Source organism: Eublepharis macularius, chromosome 5 (assembly GCF_028583425.1).
Source record: "Eublepharis macularius isolate TG4126 chromosome 5, MPM_Emac_v1.0, whole genome shotgun sequence".
Classification (NCBI taxonomy): domain Eukaryota; kingdom Metazoa; phylum Chordata; class Lepidosauria; order Squamata; family Eublepharidae; genus Eublepharis; species Eublepharis macularius.
Window position 1 is genome coordinate 72617158 of NC_072794.1, and position 17387 is coordinate 72634544.

A 17387-nucleotide genomic window follows, 5' to 3' on the forward strand; every position below is an offset into this window, starting at 1 on the left:
CATAGATAAAACTAGCAAGGTTATTCCTGCCCAGAAAGAGTTACAATAACCCCGGTCTTAAGAATCTGACCCTCAAGGAGGAATGCTACTCTAATAAAAAAACATGTTCAACAACTTCCTTCCCACTCAAACAAACCACCCCTCAAAGAACCTGTCTAGATTCATTTTCAATTAGTCCCCATCTAACACAGCAATAGGCGTGTGGGGGTTAATTGAAACTGAAATCCAAACACCTTTTAAACAAAATAGAGTCTGATATTGATATATAGATGGCACATCTCTCCAAATACCACAATGGTATATCCCAATGTAAATGAGGAATCGGGAGGAATATTGCACACTTGCTGAAGCAGGAATATTACACAGCAGACACCCACCTTCTCCCTGACAAGTGAGATCTATTAAGATTTTTCTAAAAGTTCCATCTTATGTGGCAACTAGCTGGAGTGAAAGAAAGACACATTTTACTAGTAAAGTGGGGGGTAGGGGGCAATTGAAGCAGAAGGTGTGAGGGACAGGAGTGTGCTGCTTTATTTTCAGCCCTGAGGCTAGCCTAGCTTAGCCAGGCCTCAATAAGACTCAGGGCCATTTCTGTAGACTCCAGAAATAAGCAGGGGTGCAGTCTTTACATAATAATATTCTATTTATATACCGCCCTTCAGGACAATTTAATGCCTACTCAGAGTATTTACAAAGTTGTTATCCCCACAACAACAATTATTATTGTTGTCATTATTATCAGCACAACAACAAACACCCTGTGAGGTGGGTGGGGCTGAGAGAACTCAGGAGAGCTGTGCCTAGCCCAAGGTCACCCAGCTGGCTTCAAGTGGAGGAATCAAACCCGACTCTCCAGATTAGAGTCCCGAACTCTTAACCACTACCCCAAACAGGGCCATCCCAGTCAAAATCAAAGCGCTGCAAAATAGCTCTACAACGCTCTTTCCCAGGTCCTTCGGCCACGCGTGGCTGCTAGTAGCACGGCCCTTTATTTCCCACTAGGTGGCCTCCTCGCCTCTGATACCGCCGTGGCTGTTTCCCCGCTTCAGTCTCTAAAAAGTCTGAAGGTGTTCTGCGCCTGATTTTGCAACTGCCATTAGGAAGTACAACTTAAGGACGCTCCTCTCTGCAACTGATCAGGCGTTGATGGGAAGAAACTGCAATATAGTAACTACGTATGTAAAAGAACGGGGCAGCAGCCAACGCTTGCTTAACTGAAGCGCACGCAAGCGGGACTTCAAGAACAACGCCCGGAAGCTCCGCTGTTCTGAGGAGGCTCCGAAGCGTCTGATCTGGGGAGGAGAGCAAGCAAAAGCCTCCTTTGCAAAGGAGGCGCTCCCTGGAGGCTTCCCAGCTGCTTCCTCGAGGCTCGCGTCCCGCTTCATCCTCCTTGTTTCAACGGCTGCTGGGAAGCCAAAATCTGGCAGCTCTCTGCGGCCGGGCAGGATCCCCTTCCCTCCGCGCTGAGAAACGTCCGAAGTTGGGCTCTCGCCTCTCCGGCTTGCTGCCGCCTGGCCCGAAACGGATCAATGAGAGTGACTCGGCCGCGGGGCTCCGCCTCCCACGCCTTATAGAGCGGCGGCTGGCCCTCGGCAACCCCACCGAGGCGTGGTGCGGAGCCCGTCGGCTGGCTAAGGCGCACCGCCATGGGATGGGACGAGAGCGCAGCCTGCCCGCTCCCGGCGCCTCCGCCGCCGCCGCCTTTCCCTTCGCTGGTCCGGCCAGCAACATGACCGCGTGCAGGCTCTGCGAGGAGCGGCTCAACTCCACCGCCATGGCCCTCCTCCTCGGCAACGCCACGGCTCCGTGTGGCTCCGTCTCCATCGTGTTCCCCTTGACCATGATGATCACGGGCATGGTGGGCAACGGGCTGGCGATGCTGTTGGTGTACCGCGCCTACCACAAGAAGGAGAACCAGAGGAAGAAGTCCTTCTTGCTCTGTATCGGCTCCCTGGCTCTGACTGATCTCACCGGGCAGCTCTTGACAAGTCCCATTGTCATCTCGGTGTACTTGGCTAACAGGAACTGGGTCGAGGTGGACCCGTCGCTCAAACTGTGTACCTTCTTTGGCGTGTGTATGACTGTCTTTGGGCTGTGCCCCCTCTTCATTGCCAGTGCCATGGCTGTCGAAAGGACTTTGGCCATCCGAGCTCCACACTGGTACTCTGCCCACATGAAGACCAGGGTGACCAAATCTATCATTCTCAGCGTGTGGCTGGCCATCTTCATTTTTGCGCTCTTGCCCATCATTGGCGTTGGGAAGTACACGGTCCAGTGGCCAGGCACCTGGTGCTTCATCGGCACCTGGGATGAGGAAGGTTCCAGAATGGGCAGCTCAATCTTTGCTTCGATATTTGCTTTCTTGGGGCTTTTCTCTCTGGTGATCACTGTGGTGTGCAACATGGCGACAATTGTCGCTTTGGTGTGTCGGTGCCGAACCAAAAGCTCCAGGTCTCAGTCCAGGAGGCAGTGGGGCAGAATCACCATGGAAACCCTGATCCAGCTGCTGGGCATCATGTGCGTCCTCTTTGCCTGTTGGTCCCCACTTTTGGTAGGTTGTGCTCTGATTTCACCATAGACATGTGTCATTTTGTGACTGATCAGCTCACTCACTCATTCTCTCTGCTTTACTTAAAAAGTAAAAAGGAACTTAAAATCTGAATTTAGAATGAAATATACAAACCATAAATCTGCCGGCAACTTCATTTAAATGGCTGACTCCCAGCACTATCCTGTGCATTTTTAGTCTAAAACCAGTGATATTTATGGATTTAGACTGGAGCGACTGCATAGAATTGCATTGTTAGATTGATTTACTCCCTTTGGATATACGCCAAATCCAGAGTATATAGGCAGGGATGGGAATAAAACAAAGCATAGAACACCAGCTTTCTATATTTAGCAGATAGCTGTTCACAGATGTTCATGAGGCTGGAGAGTTGGCGGGGGGGGGGGGGATCTTATGAAGTTTTAATAGGAGCCCATTGCTGGATGTTGCATTCTGCAACTTTAGTAAATGTGGCAGCATTAGGATGGAAACAGCCTGTGGATTTTAAGAGAATTGAAATGGTTTGAGAGAGATTTCTTTTTTTTTTTTAAGAAATTTTTATTGGGTGAGTAAAAATTAATATTACAGATTTTCAATTAAAACCCTCACTTCCATGTTCTCCCACCCTTCCCCCCCTTAATCTAAGACTTCCAACAGTTTTCCAACCTGCTGTCTGCATCTACTACTTATATCCCCTTTTCTATTCTTAACTGTCTTAACACACTACTAAAATAGATAATATATATTAGATTAAACAAAACCTAACATCAAACTATCAGTTACATTGTGTTTCTAACTTATCTCCTCTCTTCTCTTGTAAAGATCAGTATCTCCTCCTTTCTGCAAAATTAATAATTATCTAACAACCATAATTGTCCCTTTACGTCCCACTTCTTTTCCAAATACTGTTTTAGATTACCCCAGTCATTAAGAAATTCTTCTGGATTCTGTTCTCTCAACTTTCTCGTCATTTTGTCCATTTCTGCCATGTACAGCAATTTTTGTATCCAATTTTCAATAGATGGTACTTCTTGCGTCTTCCACTTCTGAGCATATAAAATTCTTGCCGCTGTTGTCATATAGAATAATAAAGTTCTTTGTTGCCTGGGAATCTCTTCTAATTTCAGGTTTGAGAGAGATTTCTAATGATGTTCACATGTATTCTTATCTCAGGTCTTTGAATAATTACAGAAAATGTTTTTAGCAGAGGTGGTTGTGGAATAAGCTTGTGCACCAGAAAGCAGCTAACCAGGCCTTCAGCTCTCTAACCTCCCCACATCCAAATCTCCCCAGCATCTGTATCCTGAAAAGTCTTTTCTAGCAAATCAATGAGATGGAGTCAGTTCCATGAATTTTCTTGCTTAAAACCTGTTTACACTTCTCAGCAATTACCACTATGAAGCTAAACACGTTGCGTCTTCTAATCCCACTAATTCTGCAGAAACAGAGGGTGGAATGACCACTCTTGTGATCTCCAAAATAGTTATTCCCAACAATGAGACTATCCCCTCCAATGAGGTGCCAATGAGACTAGTTTTGGAGACTCGTTCTTCAAAACACTGGACTTAACACTACTGCTAATGCTACCTATTTGATGAGGCTAAGGATACACAGAAGTAGCTCAGACAAGTAAACGGGCCTGGAGGATGACACATGCTGCATCCATATGCTTGTTCTGTTCCCCACCAAGCTACATTAACACTTGCTTCCATGTATAATTTATGAAGAAGACAAGTACAAGCTTTGTCAGATGTGTACATTGGAATAAAAAATGTGTTTAAAAACATGCTGCTTCCTTCCATAATGTGGGAAGCAGAGTTACCAACCTTAAGTTGGGGCATGGAGTTTTCCTGGAATTAAAACTGATCTCCAAACTACAAAATCAGTTCACCTGGAGGAAAAGGCTCCTTCGGAGAGTAGGCTGTATGGCATCACATCCCAACTGAGCTGCCTTCCCCACCAAACTCTGTTCTCCCCATGGTACCACTCCCAAATCTCCAGGAATTTCCTGTGCTGGTGAACGCAACCCTTATGGAAAATGGCCCTTTTGTCTTGCTTGCCAACTACTGAAAACTATCTCTCTTCTTTATCTTGTGTTAAATGAGAAGAGAGAGATGATGGTTTTACTAGTTCAGTGTCCAAGAACGAAAAGGGTGTGCATGTGTGTTGAATAGGGTTGCAGGTTCAGGGGACCCGGCATTTACCTTTTTTTCACTCAGGGAAGTGATGTCATCATGCAGGCCTGGGAGCGTGTGCATGTGCACACTTTGCCACACCCCGATTTGGGCCCCAAATGGGCCTGATTCAGCCCATTTTGGTCCAAATTGGCTTGCTGTAAACCGCAGGAGCACTTTTGGGACAGCGCAATGATGTCACGCCTGGGAAGTGACATCATTGCACACACACATCCCCAGGAGCAAATCAGGGAGGCCTGTTCTGGTTTCCCCCCACCAGTCGGGTGAGTGGTGCCAGAGGGTAGGAGCAGCGGATCCCCTGCCCCCACTGAGGGAACTGGGAATCCTAGTGTTGAAAGCAAAATTTAGTAGCAGGTAGTAATGGTTTCAGTACTGCTGGGGGGTTGGGAACATATGACTTACTTTCTAGAACAGTAAATCACTGTAAATAGACTATTTAAATGTACTTGTAAAGTTACCCATGATTCTATGACCAGGGTCGGGGGGAGCACAGCAATGGGAAATCCAAGCTCTATTTTGGTTGCTCAGCTTCTTGAAGCTCATTCTGTAATTTGCAGCTTGTAGAAAAGTATCTTTTCAAACACCAAAGGCCAAAGAGGAGTTCTTCAGCTTTAGCTCTTCATACTGGCAGAATATTTGGTGGAAAAACATGGTGGCTTATTAAACATTGTCCAAATCTGGGCCAAGCTACAAGTGATGAATGACACTTGCCTGGCAAGTGAACAGACTCACACGTATTCCTCCCTGTTCACTTGCCATTCACTTGCTCTAGTGGAACGCAAGTGAATGGCAAGTGAACAGGAAGGAATACGTGTGAGTCTGTTCACTTGCCAGGCACATGTCATTCATCACTTGTAGCTTGGCCCTCTGTTCCATCTGATATCAACTGTCAATTACTAACCAGCTCTTGTGTAAAATAGACTACTGCTGTCTCTCTCTGCGCTGAGGTATTCAAGCAATCATTTGACCAGAGAAATGCCAGGATTGGCTCAGATCAGTTTACCAACTTCAGAACCTTCTTTCCATGCATCCTAGAAGCATCCAAGGTTAGATCCAGAAGCTGTACCTTCTGCCAGCAGCTGCATGGGTGTGTCTGGTAAGCCTGTCCTCCTCCCATGCTGTCCCAGCCAGATCCAAGGGCTATGTGTGAAAGTTGTGTCCCTCATCCTGTGCATCCCTTGCTGAGTCCAAGATGGATTCCAGAGGCAGCATACCTAGGACCTATTAGGAGCATGAGGTAGGGAGAAGACAGCACGTGCAAACCAGTCCTTTCCAGGAATATGCTAGTTAAAGAGAAGCTCTCATGAATCCCCTAGAAAGCTCCCTTGTACAGTTTTTTTTCTTAAACTAGTCTGTTTGATACCCAAGCTATCATCATATAATGGTAAGGAGAAATGGATTGCACATTGCTCTCTTCTCTTTGCTTTAAATCAGTCCATTTCACTTACTTCCGGTCAGTGCTCCTGTTACTCATTAACACCTCTGCTGCCAGGGTTCTACAGTGTTATTATTTGGGGCATCTGGGTTTATTTGATGCCTTCAGAACCAGAAAGGGCTTGTTAGTTATTGTAAATGAGATGGCAAGGCTTGAAAGTCATTTATTCCCATTCCCCAGAATGGTTGCTACCATGCAAATGCCACAAAATTAGGAGCACCTCATTAAATGTGTAATTAGGCTGTTCTTTGGCTTACTTCCCTCCTCTTAATTATTTATTAACTTTTAAATAGATACACTCGTGATCATAGACTTTTCATACTACCTGCAGTATGATTGTCATATCTAATTTTTTTTTCACTATTGGTGGGGGAATCTTTTCAATTTTTCTATGAAAATACCTGTGTAAAGAAATAGGCCTGCTTGGCCAGAATCTATATGAATTGTGGGCAAGTGAACATGGCAACTGTGAGAGTGAATCTACAGAAGTATGTTTTGCAGCACAGGTGCTGTTACTGAAGCCTCCAAGATTAGAGGGAAGTCCATGTTCTCATGGTAATACTGTGTGGGCTTAATATAAATACACAACACCAGACTCACACGTGATTGCAGAGCACTGAGCACTGAGTAGTTAGTGAGATCGCCACAGGTTGATAGACAATTGGGAATAAATTTGAAAAATCAGTTCTGATTAGTTGCTCTTTTGGCCTTCATTATGAATGTCCTTTCATCCTAGGACTCCATTTTGGACCTTATGCTATAGATTTAGAAACTTGAATGCTGACTAAGAATGCTGTGTTACACCTACAAATTATCATCCTGGCTTAGAATGGTAGAAGACTCTGCTGGTATATATAGTGTAGGTTTTAGTTAGATCTTTATCCTTTTACACACACACTACATTTTATACACATTTATAATAAACAAAATATTCTTCATAACTGTGTGAGGCATTTCTTTGATTCTTGGCTTCAACCTAAACCTGTGCCCAGACCAGTTTGGTTCTGCTACCTTGATAACTTTAATGGAGACTCAGCAGAACTGACTTTCAGTTAATATCTGGTAAGGCCAGAGGCTTGTTTTCCCCGGTATCTGAGCTAAGACTTGATTGGGAGAAATAGTGGCAGTACTACCAATGCTGTTTTCAGGGTGTTCTTTTAGGAGTGGTTCTTTGATCCCTGATTTTATTGACTTCCCTTGGACCAGCAGGGATTGTTTTCTTTACAACCTATCCAATGTAGTTAATACATATTTTAAAGGACACTATGAATGCTTTAACAAATAGGCATTACTAAAGCTCAGTGGATAATAAATCTTGTTTTAATGGGTACCATTGTCTGTCTCATGTATAATAATGTATCAGAATGTCATCTTGGTAATTAACATTTTCAGAATATTCTTTCATATGTTTAGTAATCTCCAAGTTCTTACTTTCTTGCTGACAACCTCTTCTAAAAGCAGCCTCCTTGGAGAGGACAAAAAAAAATGTAAACCTTTATACAAGATCCGAAAATTACCAGAACCTTTTTGCAAAAACTTAATTAATCTATTCCTGTGTGTTGTCCATTGATATAATAGTTGGCTATTTCCTAGAAAAGGAACCTGAGATTTAATCAGATTCTCATATTATTTTATAGCACTTGCAAGAAGTGAATACAATGATTCCCATCCAGTCCTGTAGTTAAAAGTGAATATGGGGACCCTGCTCCCTTAGAAATCGCTGGTGCTACGTTTCTGCATTTCCAGCCTCTAGCCTTTTCCCTTAAGAGGATGCAAGGGAAAATGTCCAAGCAGTTTTCCAGTGTTGTCGAAGTCTTTCACGGCCGGAGAACGATGGTTGTGAATTTTCCGGGCTGTATTGCTGTGGTCTTGGCATTGTAGTTCCTGACGTTTCGCCAGCAGCTGTGACTAGCATCTTCAGAGGTGTAGCACCGAAAGACAGGGATCTCTCAGTGTCAAACTGTGTGACAGTTTGACACTGAGAGATCCCTGTCTTTCGGTGCTACACCCCTGAAGATGCCAGTCACAGCTGCTGGCGAAACGTCAGGAACTACAGTGCCAAGACCACGGCAATACAGCCCGGAAAATCCACAACAACCATAGTTTTCCAGTGGATTGCCTGAGAAGGCATGAAGAAAGAGAAGCTACATAGTGGCTCTGGAGCTGAGTCAGTTACAGTGCAATCCTAGAGTCACTTTCCTAAAAGTAAGCTCCATTAAGTAAAAGGGTACTGCCATGTAGACTCACAATTGCTCTCTTAACCTCTTACTGGTTTTTTATCAGTTTCAACAGCTTTAGCTGCACACCTTTTTCCAATGTGATGTCATCCACCATTCCCACAAATTGTGAACATTTGTTTTTTCCTGTCTAAAAACAATGCTTTTCTTAAACCAGAAAATCTTTCCTAGCATGATGTTGTTGGGATGATCTTGTTCATGTGTCTAGAAGGGAAGGTATGTCTTGTGTTTGAATGTAAGAAAATGTTCCTTCCTCTGGATTTTCACTGCCTTAGTGTCTTTGTTGGCCCTAATCTGGATAATCCACGTGAGCCTGATCTCAGAAGCTAAGCAGGGTTGGTCTTCATTAGTAATTGGATGAGAGACCTCCAACAAAGACCAGAGTTGCAGAGTCAGGCAATGGCAAACCACCTCTGTTAGTCTTTTGCCATGAAAACCCACCAGGGGTCAACAAGTCAACTATGACTTGAGGTCATGCTCCACCACCGTGTCTTTGCTGATAACAAAAAAACCCTAAGGGGTGATGATGGTGATGGCAATGATTTGATGTGAGGATCAAGGCAACAATGAAGTACTGTTACTATATTATGAAACTTTAAGTGGCAACATTTCTCTCTGCTGTCTTAGTTTTCATTTGAAAAGTTCCTGAAGTTCTCTTCTACCTCCAAGTTGTAGGAGGCCAATTAGTCTTTTCAATGTAAATAACCACAATGGGATACTCAGTACCTTCCAGCAATTAGCATTACCAAAGAATTCAAGTATTGTGTTGTTCACATGTACCATTTTTTTAACTGAAGAATTCTGACAGTGGTATGACAATATCACAGTATGCAATCTGCATCTGGTATGAAAGTCACCCCTCCCAGTATAACTGTGTTATATACTGAATAAAGTATCATTTAATAATATTCCTTAGTACTACTTTGACCTGTGGGCCTGCCGCCTTACTTCCCCAACGAAAGGAACCTGAGTTATTTTCAAATGCTCTGTTTGGAGCTCTTGTCATAGCCCTGATTGATCTGTAGAATATGGAGAAGACCCAGGCTGTTGACGTGATTGAGCTGGAATATCCTCTACCCTCCTGCAGATCTGGGAATGCTCCTTAGTTCACTGAGGAGCTTGGAGAAATGAAGCAGTTGGATAGATGGTTGGAGCACAAATGGATGAAAACTCAAAGTCTACGTGACAATGAACAGTTGAGAGCACATTATCATGCCTACTCTGTGGTGGTAATAGTGGCAAAGAGCACTCACTACTCCACCACATAATCCTATTCAGTAGAACTTTTCCGAATTGTGAAGGGGCTGAAAATATAGACCTGGAAAACATACAGGCCTATTGTCATGTTTTTGTGGTGCTTTTTGCTGATAAAATAACTTACATCCATCATGCCTGAGATTCCACATTTGGTGCAGTTCAATCTTAGGATGTCATTATAGTGAAATTTGGTAATAGTTAAAGACTGATGAAGTGGACAAGCTGCTCAGAAGTGTGTTGCCCTCCAGGTCTAGAATCACAGTTTGTAGCCATTTGGTATAGAGCTGGGCTGGATTGGTCAAATATGTCCAGAAGGTATCAAATGCCTCTCTGTGGGAGGGTGTAATTCTGACTGCCTTGAAAGAGGCAATTGTGTAACCCGTCCTGAAGAAGGCATCTCTGGACTCCACTGACCTGAACAACTACCACCTGATGGCCAACATTCCATTTTGGGCCTCCTCTTATATTGTTCATCTTGCCAGTTAAGATCTTCCTCACAAACCCTGATCTCAGTGCCCCGTCCTTCAGAGGTGGGGCAGGTGGCAACCAGAGACAGGACTTTTTCAGTAATATCACCTAGATTGTGTCATGCCCTTCCCCTTGAAGCTCACCTGGCACCTACATGACTTTCTTTTAGGTGCCAGGCCAAACTATTTCTGTTCACCCAGAAATGTAATGTTTTGATTTTTTTAAACACTATCTTAGCCTGGAAGCTGTTGTTTTAAGTTATCTGTGATCTGTATTTATCAGCCTTCGTTTTATGCTGGCCTGGGACTTTTTAATGTTAGAATTTAATTAATATATTTTTGTTGTAGTTTATTATTTTTCTTTTGTAAGCTGCTTTGGGCAGCTTCTTGGAGTGGCAGCATAAAATTTTCTAAATAAATGAACATATTTGTGAAGGAATCCAATGCAGAATTATGCATTATACAACATATACATTTTTCTTTCTATGTTGTTTCAACTCCTCCATTTTTTTTACAGAGATCTTTTATCACTAAATGAAACATTACTGCTGAGATTGTGAGTTTGTTTGCAACATACAAAAAATATTTTGTCTAATAAGGCTGTACTCAGCAATGTTATGAATAGGAGCAATAGGTTTCCCATCCTCTCGGGGGCAGTGAGCATGCTCCATTGGTACTCTTTGCTCCAGTGGGAACAAGGATTTTGAGTGGGAAATGTTTCACAATAGCGCGATATCACTTTTGGTTTGCACCCAATAATGGCATCACAACTCTCTAGAAATGTCACATCTCTATGGCGGCGGGAGGGGGGGGGGACATAGCGACAAGCACATTATTAGAGCATCATGACATCCCTTATGGGTACAAACCAGAAAAGACATCACAATGTTGCACATCATTGCAGAATGTAGCTCCCCACTCACTAAAAGTTCCTGCTGGTTGCCAATGAACACACTGCAATATTGTGCCAACATGAATGATTGAACACCTGAGAATTAAATACACGCAATTTAAATTAATAAATTAACATTTCACCATATCAGGGTGAATTAGGTATATCCCAGTGTGAATGGGGAGTGGGGAGGAATATTGCACACAAAACAGTTCATAAAAATACCATTCTGTCCATATAAATACTGGACACCTGGCAACCCTGTCATCAGCCTGCAGACTTGAAGGCCATTTCTCATTCTTCTGTGTGCATGTGAGGAGATCCGGTACTAACAGCTCATTTAAATGTTACGTTTATCATATTTTTAATTTTCTATGCGTTTTTTGAAAGTATTTGCTAGTGGTAATAAATAACTCATCTCTTCCATGACTGTTAATACACACAGAGATAGCACAGGTACAATACACAGTGGTGCCATTCATGGTGATATTCAGTGTGACATCACCAGATCTCATCCCATGAAATCTTCAGGCCCCAATACGTTTGCAGAGTTGAAATACTGGGAATCTAGCAATTAGAGGTGTGCCCGGGGGAGGGGGGTGGGAAGAACAGTTGATTTGGTTTAGTAATACCAAACTAGAAAAACTGGATTCTTAATTCTTCAGCTTTCAGCCCTGTAGTCTGACTCCAGCGCAAAGGTCTAAGTTTACAGTGAGTTTTCCTAAATTGCAAGAACTCTTGGGATGGATAATTAGCTTTACCTGGGACTAAAAGAATCCTTTCAAAAGGGAGATGATCACCCCGCAGATACTCAGTTGTTACAAAAAATTCAATTAAGCCACACGGTTCAAAGGAAACAATAAAATAATCAATAATGCTAGCACCTCAGTGGTTTACACATGTCTAATCCCTGCAGTTATCAACTTGAGGGCAACCATTAGCAATCTTCAAACCAGTATGAGCAATTAAGGAAGCTAATTTTTGCCCTGCTTCATTTATCTTAGTGTCCTTTGACTTTCTTACTCCAGTGGGGAAATTAACTACAGATTGGTCGCCAAAGCTTTTAAGGAAGAGTTCTTCACTAGAAGCCCCGGTACATGCATTCAAATTGCCAACCAACACAAACATAGCCCCTGGATGTAGAGAATTAATATACTGAAAGTATTCACTGAGTTTACTCCAGTAGTTAGACAAATTCATTTTATGCATGGTGGGAGGGATACAGGCATTAATTGCTATAAATGAGAAATGTTGACAATTGAAATAAAAGGTTATTGCATATAGGGGATACTTTGATAGTACCGTAATTTTTACAGCTAATTTTGTTGAAATGACAATAGAGGGGGTCTTGCACCAAAGCAAAACAAAGGAAAAAAAGGCAGATGGTACAAGGGAAAAGTCTATAATGCTTATATGACCCCTATGTGTTTTGCAACAGCTTCATCAGGGGGATCTTCCAAATTCCTTTTAGTATCATTCCCATGTATGCACTGAGTAAAAGTTAATCTTTTCAAAGTTTTTTTGCAAAGTCCTGCAGTCAGTTGTGTCAGAAATGCAAGAATCAACATTTGCTCCTTAGATCTCTTCCTATTGGTAACATTCTGCTTTAATAAATTGTCAAAAACTTTCAGCTCAATAGGAGAATTCTGGGAGACGGTCAGTATAGAATCCTCAAAACTAGGTGGTACTGGCATATCGTTTAGTAAAGGAGCAAACCTATTGGCAAGTATTTTTGTGAAAGCTGCTGAAAATACTCCTTTATCTTACTTTGTTGTGCAGCTGACACTTCCTCCTCATAAGAGAAAGATAAAAATCCCAGGTCCCTTGGCGGGGGCAAGGGATCCCCTACTCCCACCCTTTGCCCTCGCCACCACTCACCTGGCTGGTGGTCGGGGGGGAGGGGAGACAGGGAACCAGGCCTCCTGGGCATGCTCCTGGGGCAGCATGACAACATCACTCACAGGAGTGACATCATCTCACCACCCTCCCACTGGGACGATAAGCTGATCTGGCAACCCTAGGGACAGACCTCCCCCCCCATTATTGTTGATCTAGCCTCTATGAAACTGATTGCTTGTATTAAATAAATAAAATAATTAAATTAAATAATATAATTCCTACTAAATGTAGGACGTAAAATTAATACAGCTTGTAAAATACATCTTATAATAAAGCTAGTAAAGTACAGATTACTATCAAGTTAAAATGTACCTCTAATAAAACCCCCAGATTTAAAACCCCAGTAACAAAATACTAATAGTTTACTGATAAAATAGCTAGAATAACTATAAAATTAACCTAAAACCAAAATTCATCAGTTACAGCTCAGAGATACTGATAACTATAAAACTAAATAACTAAATAGACAAAACAAAATAAATAAAACAACTAAAATAAAACTAAGAAACCATACAACACAAACCACAGCCTCCATGGAAACCTAGGTAAAATAAAATAAAATACTAGACTACTAGAAAGAATAAGAATTAGAAAAGAAAAGGGAAGGGGGGGGAAGAGAGAGAAAAAACTCTCTCCCACTCAATGACCAACACCTGAACATCAGGTTAATTAGGCTCGGCATTTTCCATGTGGGAGGGAACATCATCCCAGCAGACCAAAGTCAGCCACTTTTTGGGGAGGGGGGGAGACCCTACTACTCTCCTAGGCTTCAACAAACTATATCATGCTACAGAGTGAAAAAGAAAAGAATATAAAAACTAATATAAACTAAACTACACTTAAACAAATTTGCTCAGAGCAGAGCTGAGCATCTGCATCTGCTGTCTACAAGTATAGGTCCAGCCCAGGTTTCCTTGAGCACCTTGGAGGGTTTCACCATTTTTATTTCCTTAACTCCATAGCAAGCCTGGCAAGAATATAAGAACAAGTATCTACCCAAACATCAGATGTATCCTTTGTGAGGAGGGAGGAGAAAATCTGCATTAGGAGGTGTCAACACAGCAGTTTTTCTCTTAAAGAGAGACTGCTGAATTGCAACTGATAACAAAGCTCAAGACAATGCATCCACCTGGACTGAGTCGAGACCTAGGCCGTTTCCAGATGGCTTACCTGCACCCGGGACATCGTGCCACGTTTCGGATCGTGCTGGGGAAAACGCGAAATATCGTGTTTTCTCGCACGAGTTTTGCGCAACATCGCGCAAAACTCGCACGAGAAAATGCGATATTCGTGTTTTCCCCGGCACGATCTAAAACGTGGCGCGATGTCCCAGGTGCAGGTAAGCCATCTGGAAACGGCCCTAGGCTTCCTGTCTCATTATCAGTGCTGATTTCTCCACACCCACTACCCTTCTGCATACCCCACCCTATTCAATCATGCCTGCCATTGTCATTCACCAGCTATTATCACTTGGCCACTCTCCAAGATGGACGCACATTCTAGCTGTATCTGAAGAAGTGAGCTGTGGCTCACGAAATCACATACCCTACCACAATGTTAGTCTTACAGGTACTACTGGACTCTTGTTCTTTTCTACTGCTACAGACAGACTAATATGGCTACCCATCTTGATCTATCTTAAAGAATAAGTAAAGAGTTTTTTAAAGGCCATCATTCATTTAGAAGAACACAATTGGATATTATTACGTATTTGTGAACCAAGAGAAAAATACAACCAAAGCAAAATCCTCTTGATTTTAATGGACTAGTAAAGGACATTGGAATCCGTGAGCATACCTTAAATGTGGCTGGATTGTGCCCAGAGCTTGGAAAACCATAGGACCTACTCATGTAAAAAGTAAAGAATTTCATCAAATGATGTTTCTTATTGGAACAGTTTTTGCTGCTATTCTGGATTATTATAGCACTAGGCTGTGGGGGGAGAAACGTTTCCATTTTGCTCCCAGCCTCTTGCATATTATTTAGATATCTTCAGCCAACACTCAGTCCATTTCAAAAATAAATTAATCTTGAGTTTTCTTGTTGGTATGTAGCAGTAGCTGTGAGAAGTTTACACAATTTCTCCAAGCCATAAAGCACAGAGGAAGAAATTACTTCTGGACATATTGAAGGGGAAAAAACTGTTCTCTCATTGATTTCTTTTCTGTTACATTTGTACAGATTGAAAATGGAATAGAGAAATGATACGACGTTGTAAATGTGCAAAAAGTTGCCCCTTCCCTTTTATGTGTTGGTACAAGTAAAGAAGAGTGATAGATAAGGTGGCCAGGATGGAGCCTCATCACTGCAATTCACACACTCAACTTTCTTTTCTCCCTCTCCCAGTACTTAAAGTGCTTTTTTCTACTCCCCAAAGAGAGTTTTCCTTTCTGCAAAAACAATTCAAGTGTGGTGTTTCCCTCAAGCTTTCCCTCTGTCTGTACTTCTGCTGACCAGTGGAGTGTGGCTTCACTAACTTTATCTGGTCCATTATGGGGGTGTCTCTTTTGTGGTTGTTGGCACAGTTTAGACTGGGTTGTATTCTGGTCTGTGGCACTTATCATCATAACAAATGTTATACTGTTCACTATGTGACAACACTCTCATAGTGGAGAAAGCAAGAAAAGTTAAATGTATTGTCAAAGGCTTTCACGGCCGGAGAACGATGGTTGTTGTGGGTTTTCCGGGCTGTATTGCCGTGGTCTTGGCCAAGACCACGGCAATACAGCCCGGAAAACCCACAACAACCAAGAAAAGTTAACTTCATTTAAACTGATAAAATATTTTGAGCCAGCCATGAGTACAGCCTTCAATATTTCTTCTTGTGAAATGAACCTTTGTTGCTTTCCTGCTATTATGTAGCCATTTGAACCTCTTCCCAAAGCTGTCTGAGAGTCAACAGACAGTTGAGAATGGTGTGGGATATAGTTGCAATGCAATGGAAAGGTACTGGTGATTAACAATGTTGAATCAGGTATTTGACCCTATCTTGTTGGGGATCAAAAGAATTGGTTGTATTCTAAGTTTGCCAACCTCCAGGTGGTGCCTGAAGATCTCCCTGAATTACAAAAAATAGAGAACAAACTACAGAGATCAGTTCCCCTGGAGAAAATGTCTGCTTTGTATGTTGAACTCTATAACATTATACCTCACTTTGGTCCCTCCCCAACCCTTCCCCTCACTTGGTTCTACCTCCAAGTCTCCAGGAACTTCCCAACCCAGACTTGGAAACCCTGTTCGGTCCCTGTGTGTGTGTGTGAGTTCAGTTGCTAAATAAGACCACCGGAAGCTGTATAGTTCTGTGTCATCTGTATTCTCTGTATTTCATTAAATAAGCTTCCACAAATTGTTATTTCTATCCCAGGCCAAAACCCTGATCCTGTGTATACATGGGCACGAACAGCATTACGAACAGAAAAAACTCATGAACAGCCTAATCTGCTGTTCTCAAACAAGCTGTTCGTGAGGCCCCATCCTAAACGAACAGGTGGTCGTTGCAAGCCTTGTTTGTTGCCTTCGGCAGCGGTTCGTCAAACCAGACAGTCTGGCACCTGCAATCAATCCCCTTGGCAACCGGAGGCAGGGAGGGATTGAACTCTGTCTGAACTCCTTCTGGCTTTCCTTCTGGCTTTAACCCTTCAAAGTACTTCCAGCAGGGAGTCCCATTTTTGCCACTGTGAAGAGAAAATGACAGCCAACGGGGAGACTCATGGATCATGCCTTTCCTAGGGTGCAATCTCTCTGAAACTTGGGGGGGGGGGTCTTTAGAGGACAGTGAGGACTATGTCCCCTGCAAATTTGGTGGGTATTGGACATTGGAAAAGTCACTTTTGTAACCCCTCAAACTTGCTGCCAGTAGACACTGCTGTTTTTGTCAGGACAGGGCCCTTTAAACTATCCGCTTTAAATCCCTTTAAATCCCCCCTGCCACCTGCCAGCGGATAGTTTAAAGGGATCTTTAAAGGGCCAGGTAAGTGGGTTTGAGGGGGGGCTAAGGGGGGGGGGTTCTGGGTCCCACAAACAATGAACAACGAACATGTCTGGGAACAGTTCATGTTCGTCCATGTTTGTTGTTCATTGTTCATGGATGGCAACGAACGACGAACAGAGTGTTTGGGGTTTTTTTTTCGTTTGTGCCCATGTCTAATCCTGTGGCTGAAAACAAACTAAAACTAATTCCAGATAAGACAAATAAGATGCTGGTTACAAAGTCTGGTGCTCTCTCTGGAAAAGTTATGCCACTAATTTTGAATGGACTGAGTCTTGTGTTGCCTGACTCCATTAAGAACTTAGTGGTACGTTTGGATGAAACTTTGTTACTGGAGAAGTAGGTTAGTATTGTAATAAAGAGTGTCTTTCCTCAACTACACTAGATATGGAAATTATCTTCACTTCTTGCTATTCTAATCTATGCTACTATAACCTCAAAACTAGATTAGAGTAATGCACTCTCTGTG

General features: G+C 42.8%; 1 protein-coding gene across 1 annotated transcript in view; it reads left to right on the forward strand.

Moving 5' to 3' along the window:
• The first annotated feature begins 1651 nt into the window (after nucleotides 1-1651).
• The window catches only part of PTGER3 (prostaglandin E receptor 3), a 33667-nt gene continuing 17931 nt past the window's right edge, over nucleotides 1652-17387 (forward strand). The window contains exon 1 of the mRNA XM_054980378.1: nucleotides 1652-2551. Within this exon, the coding sequence (XP_054836353.1) occupies nucleotides 1652-2551 (900 nt within the window). The remainder of the gene's footprint in view (nucleotides 2552-17387) is intronic.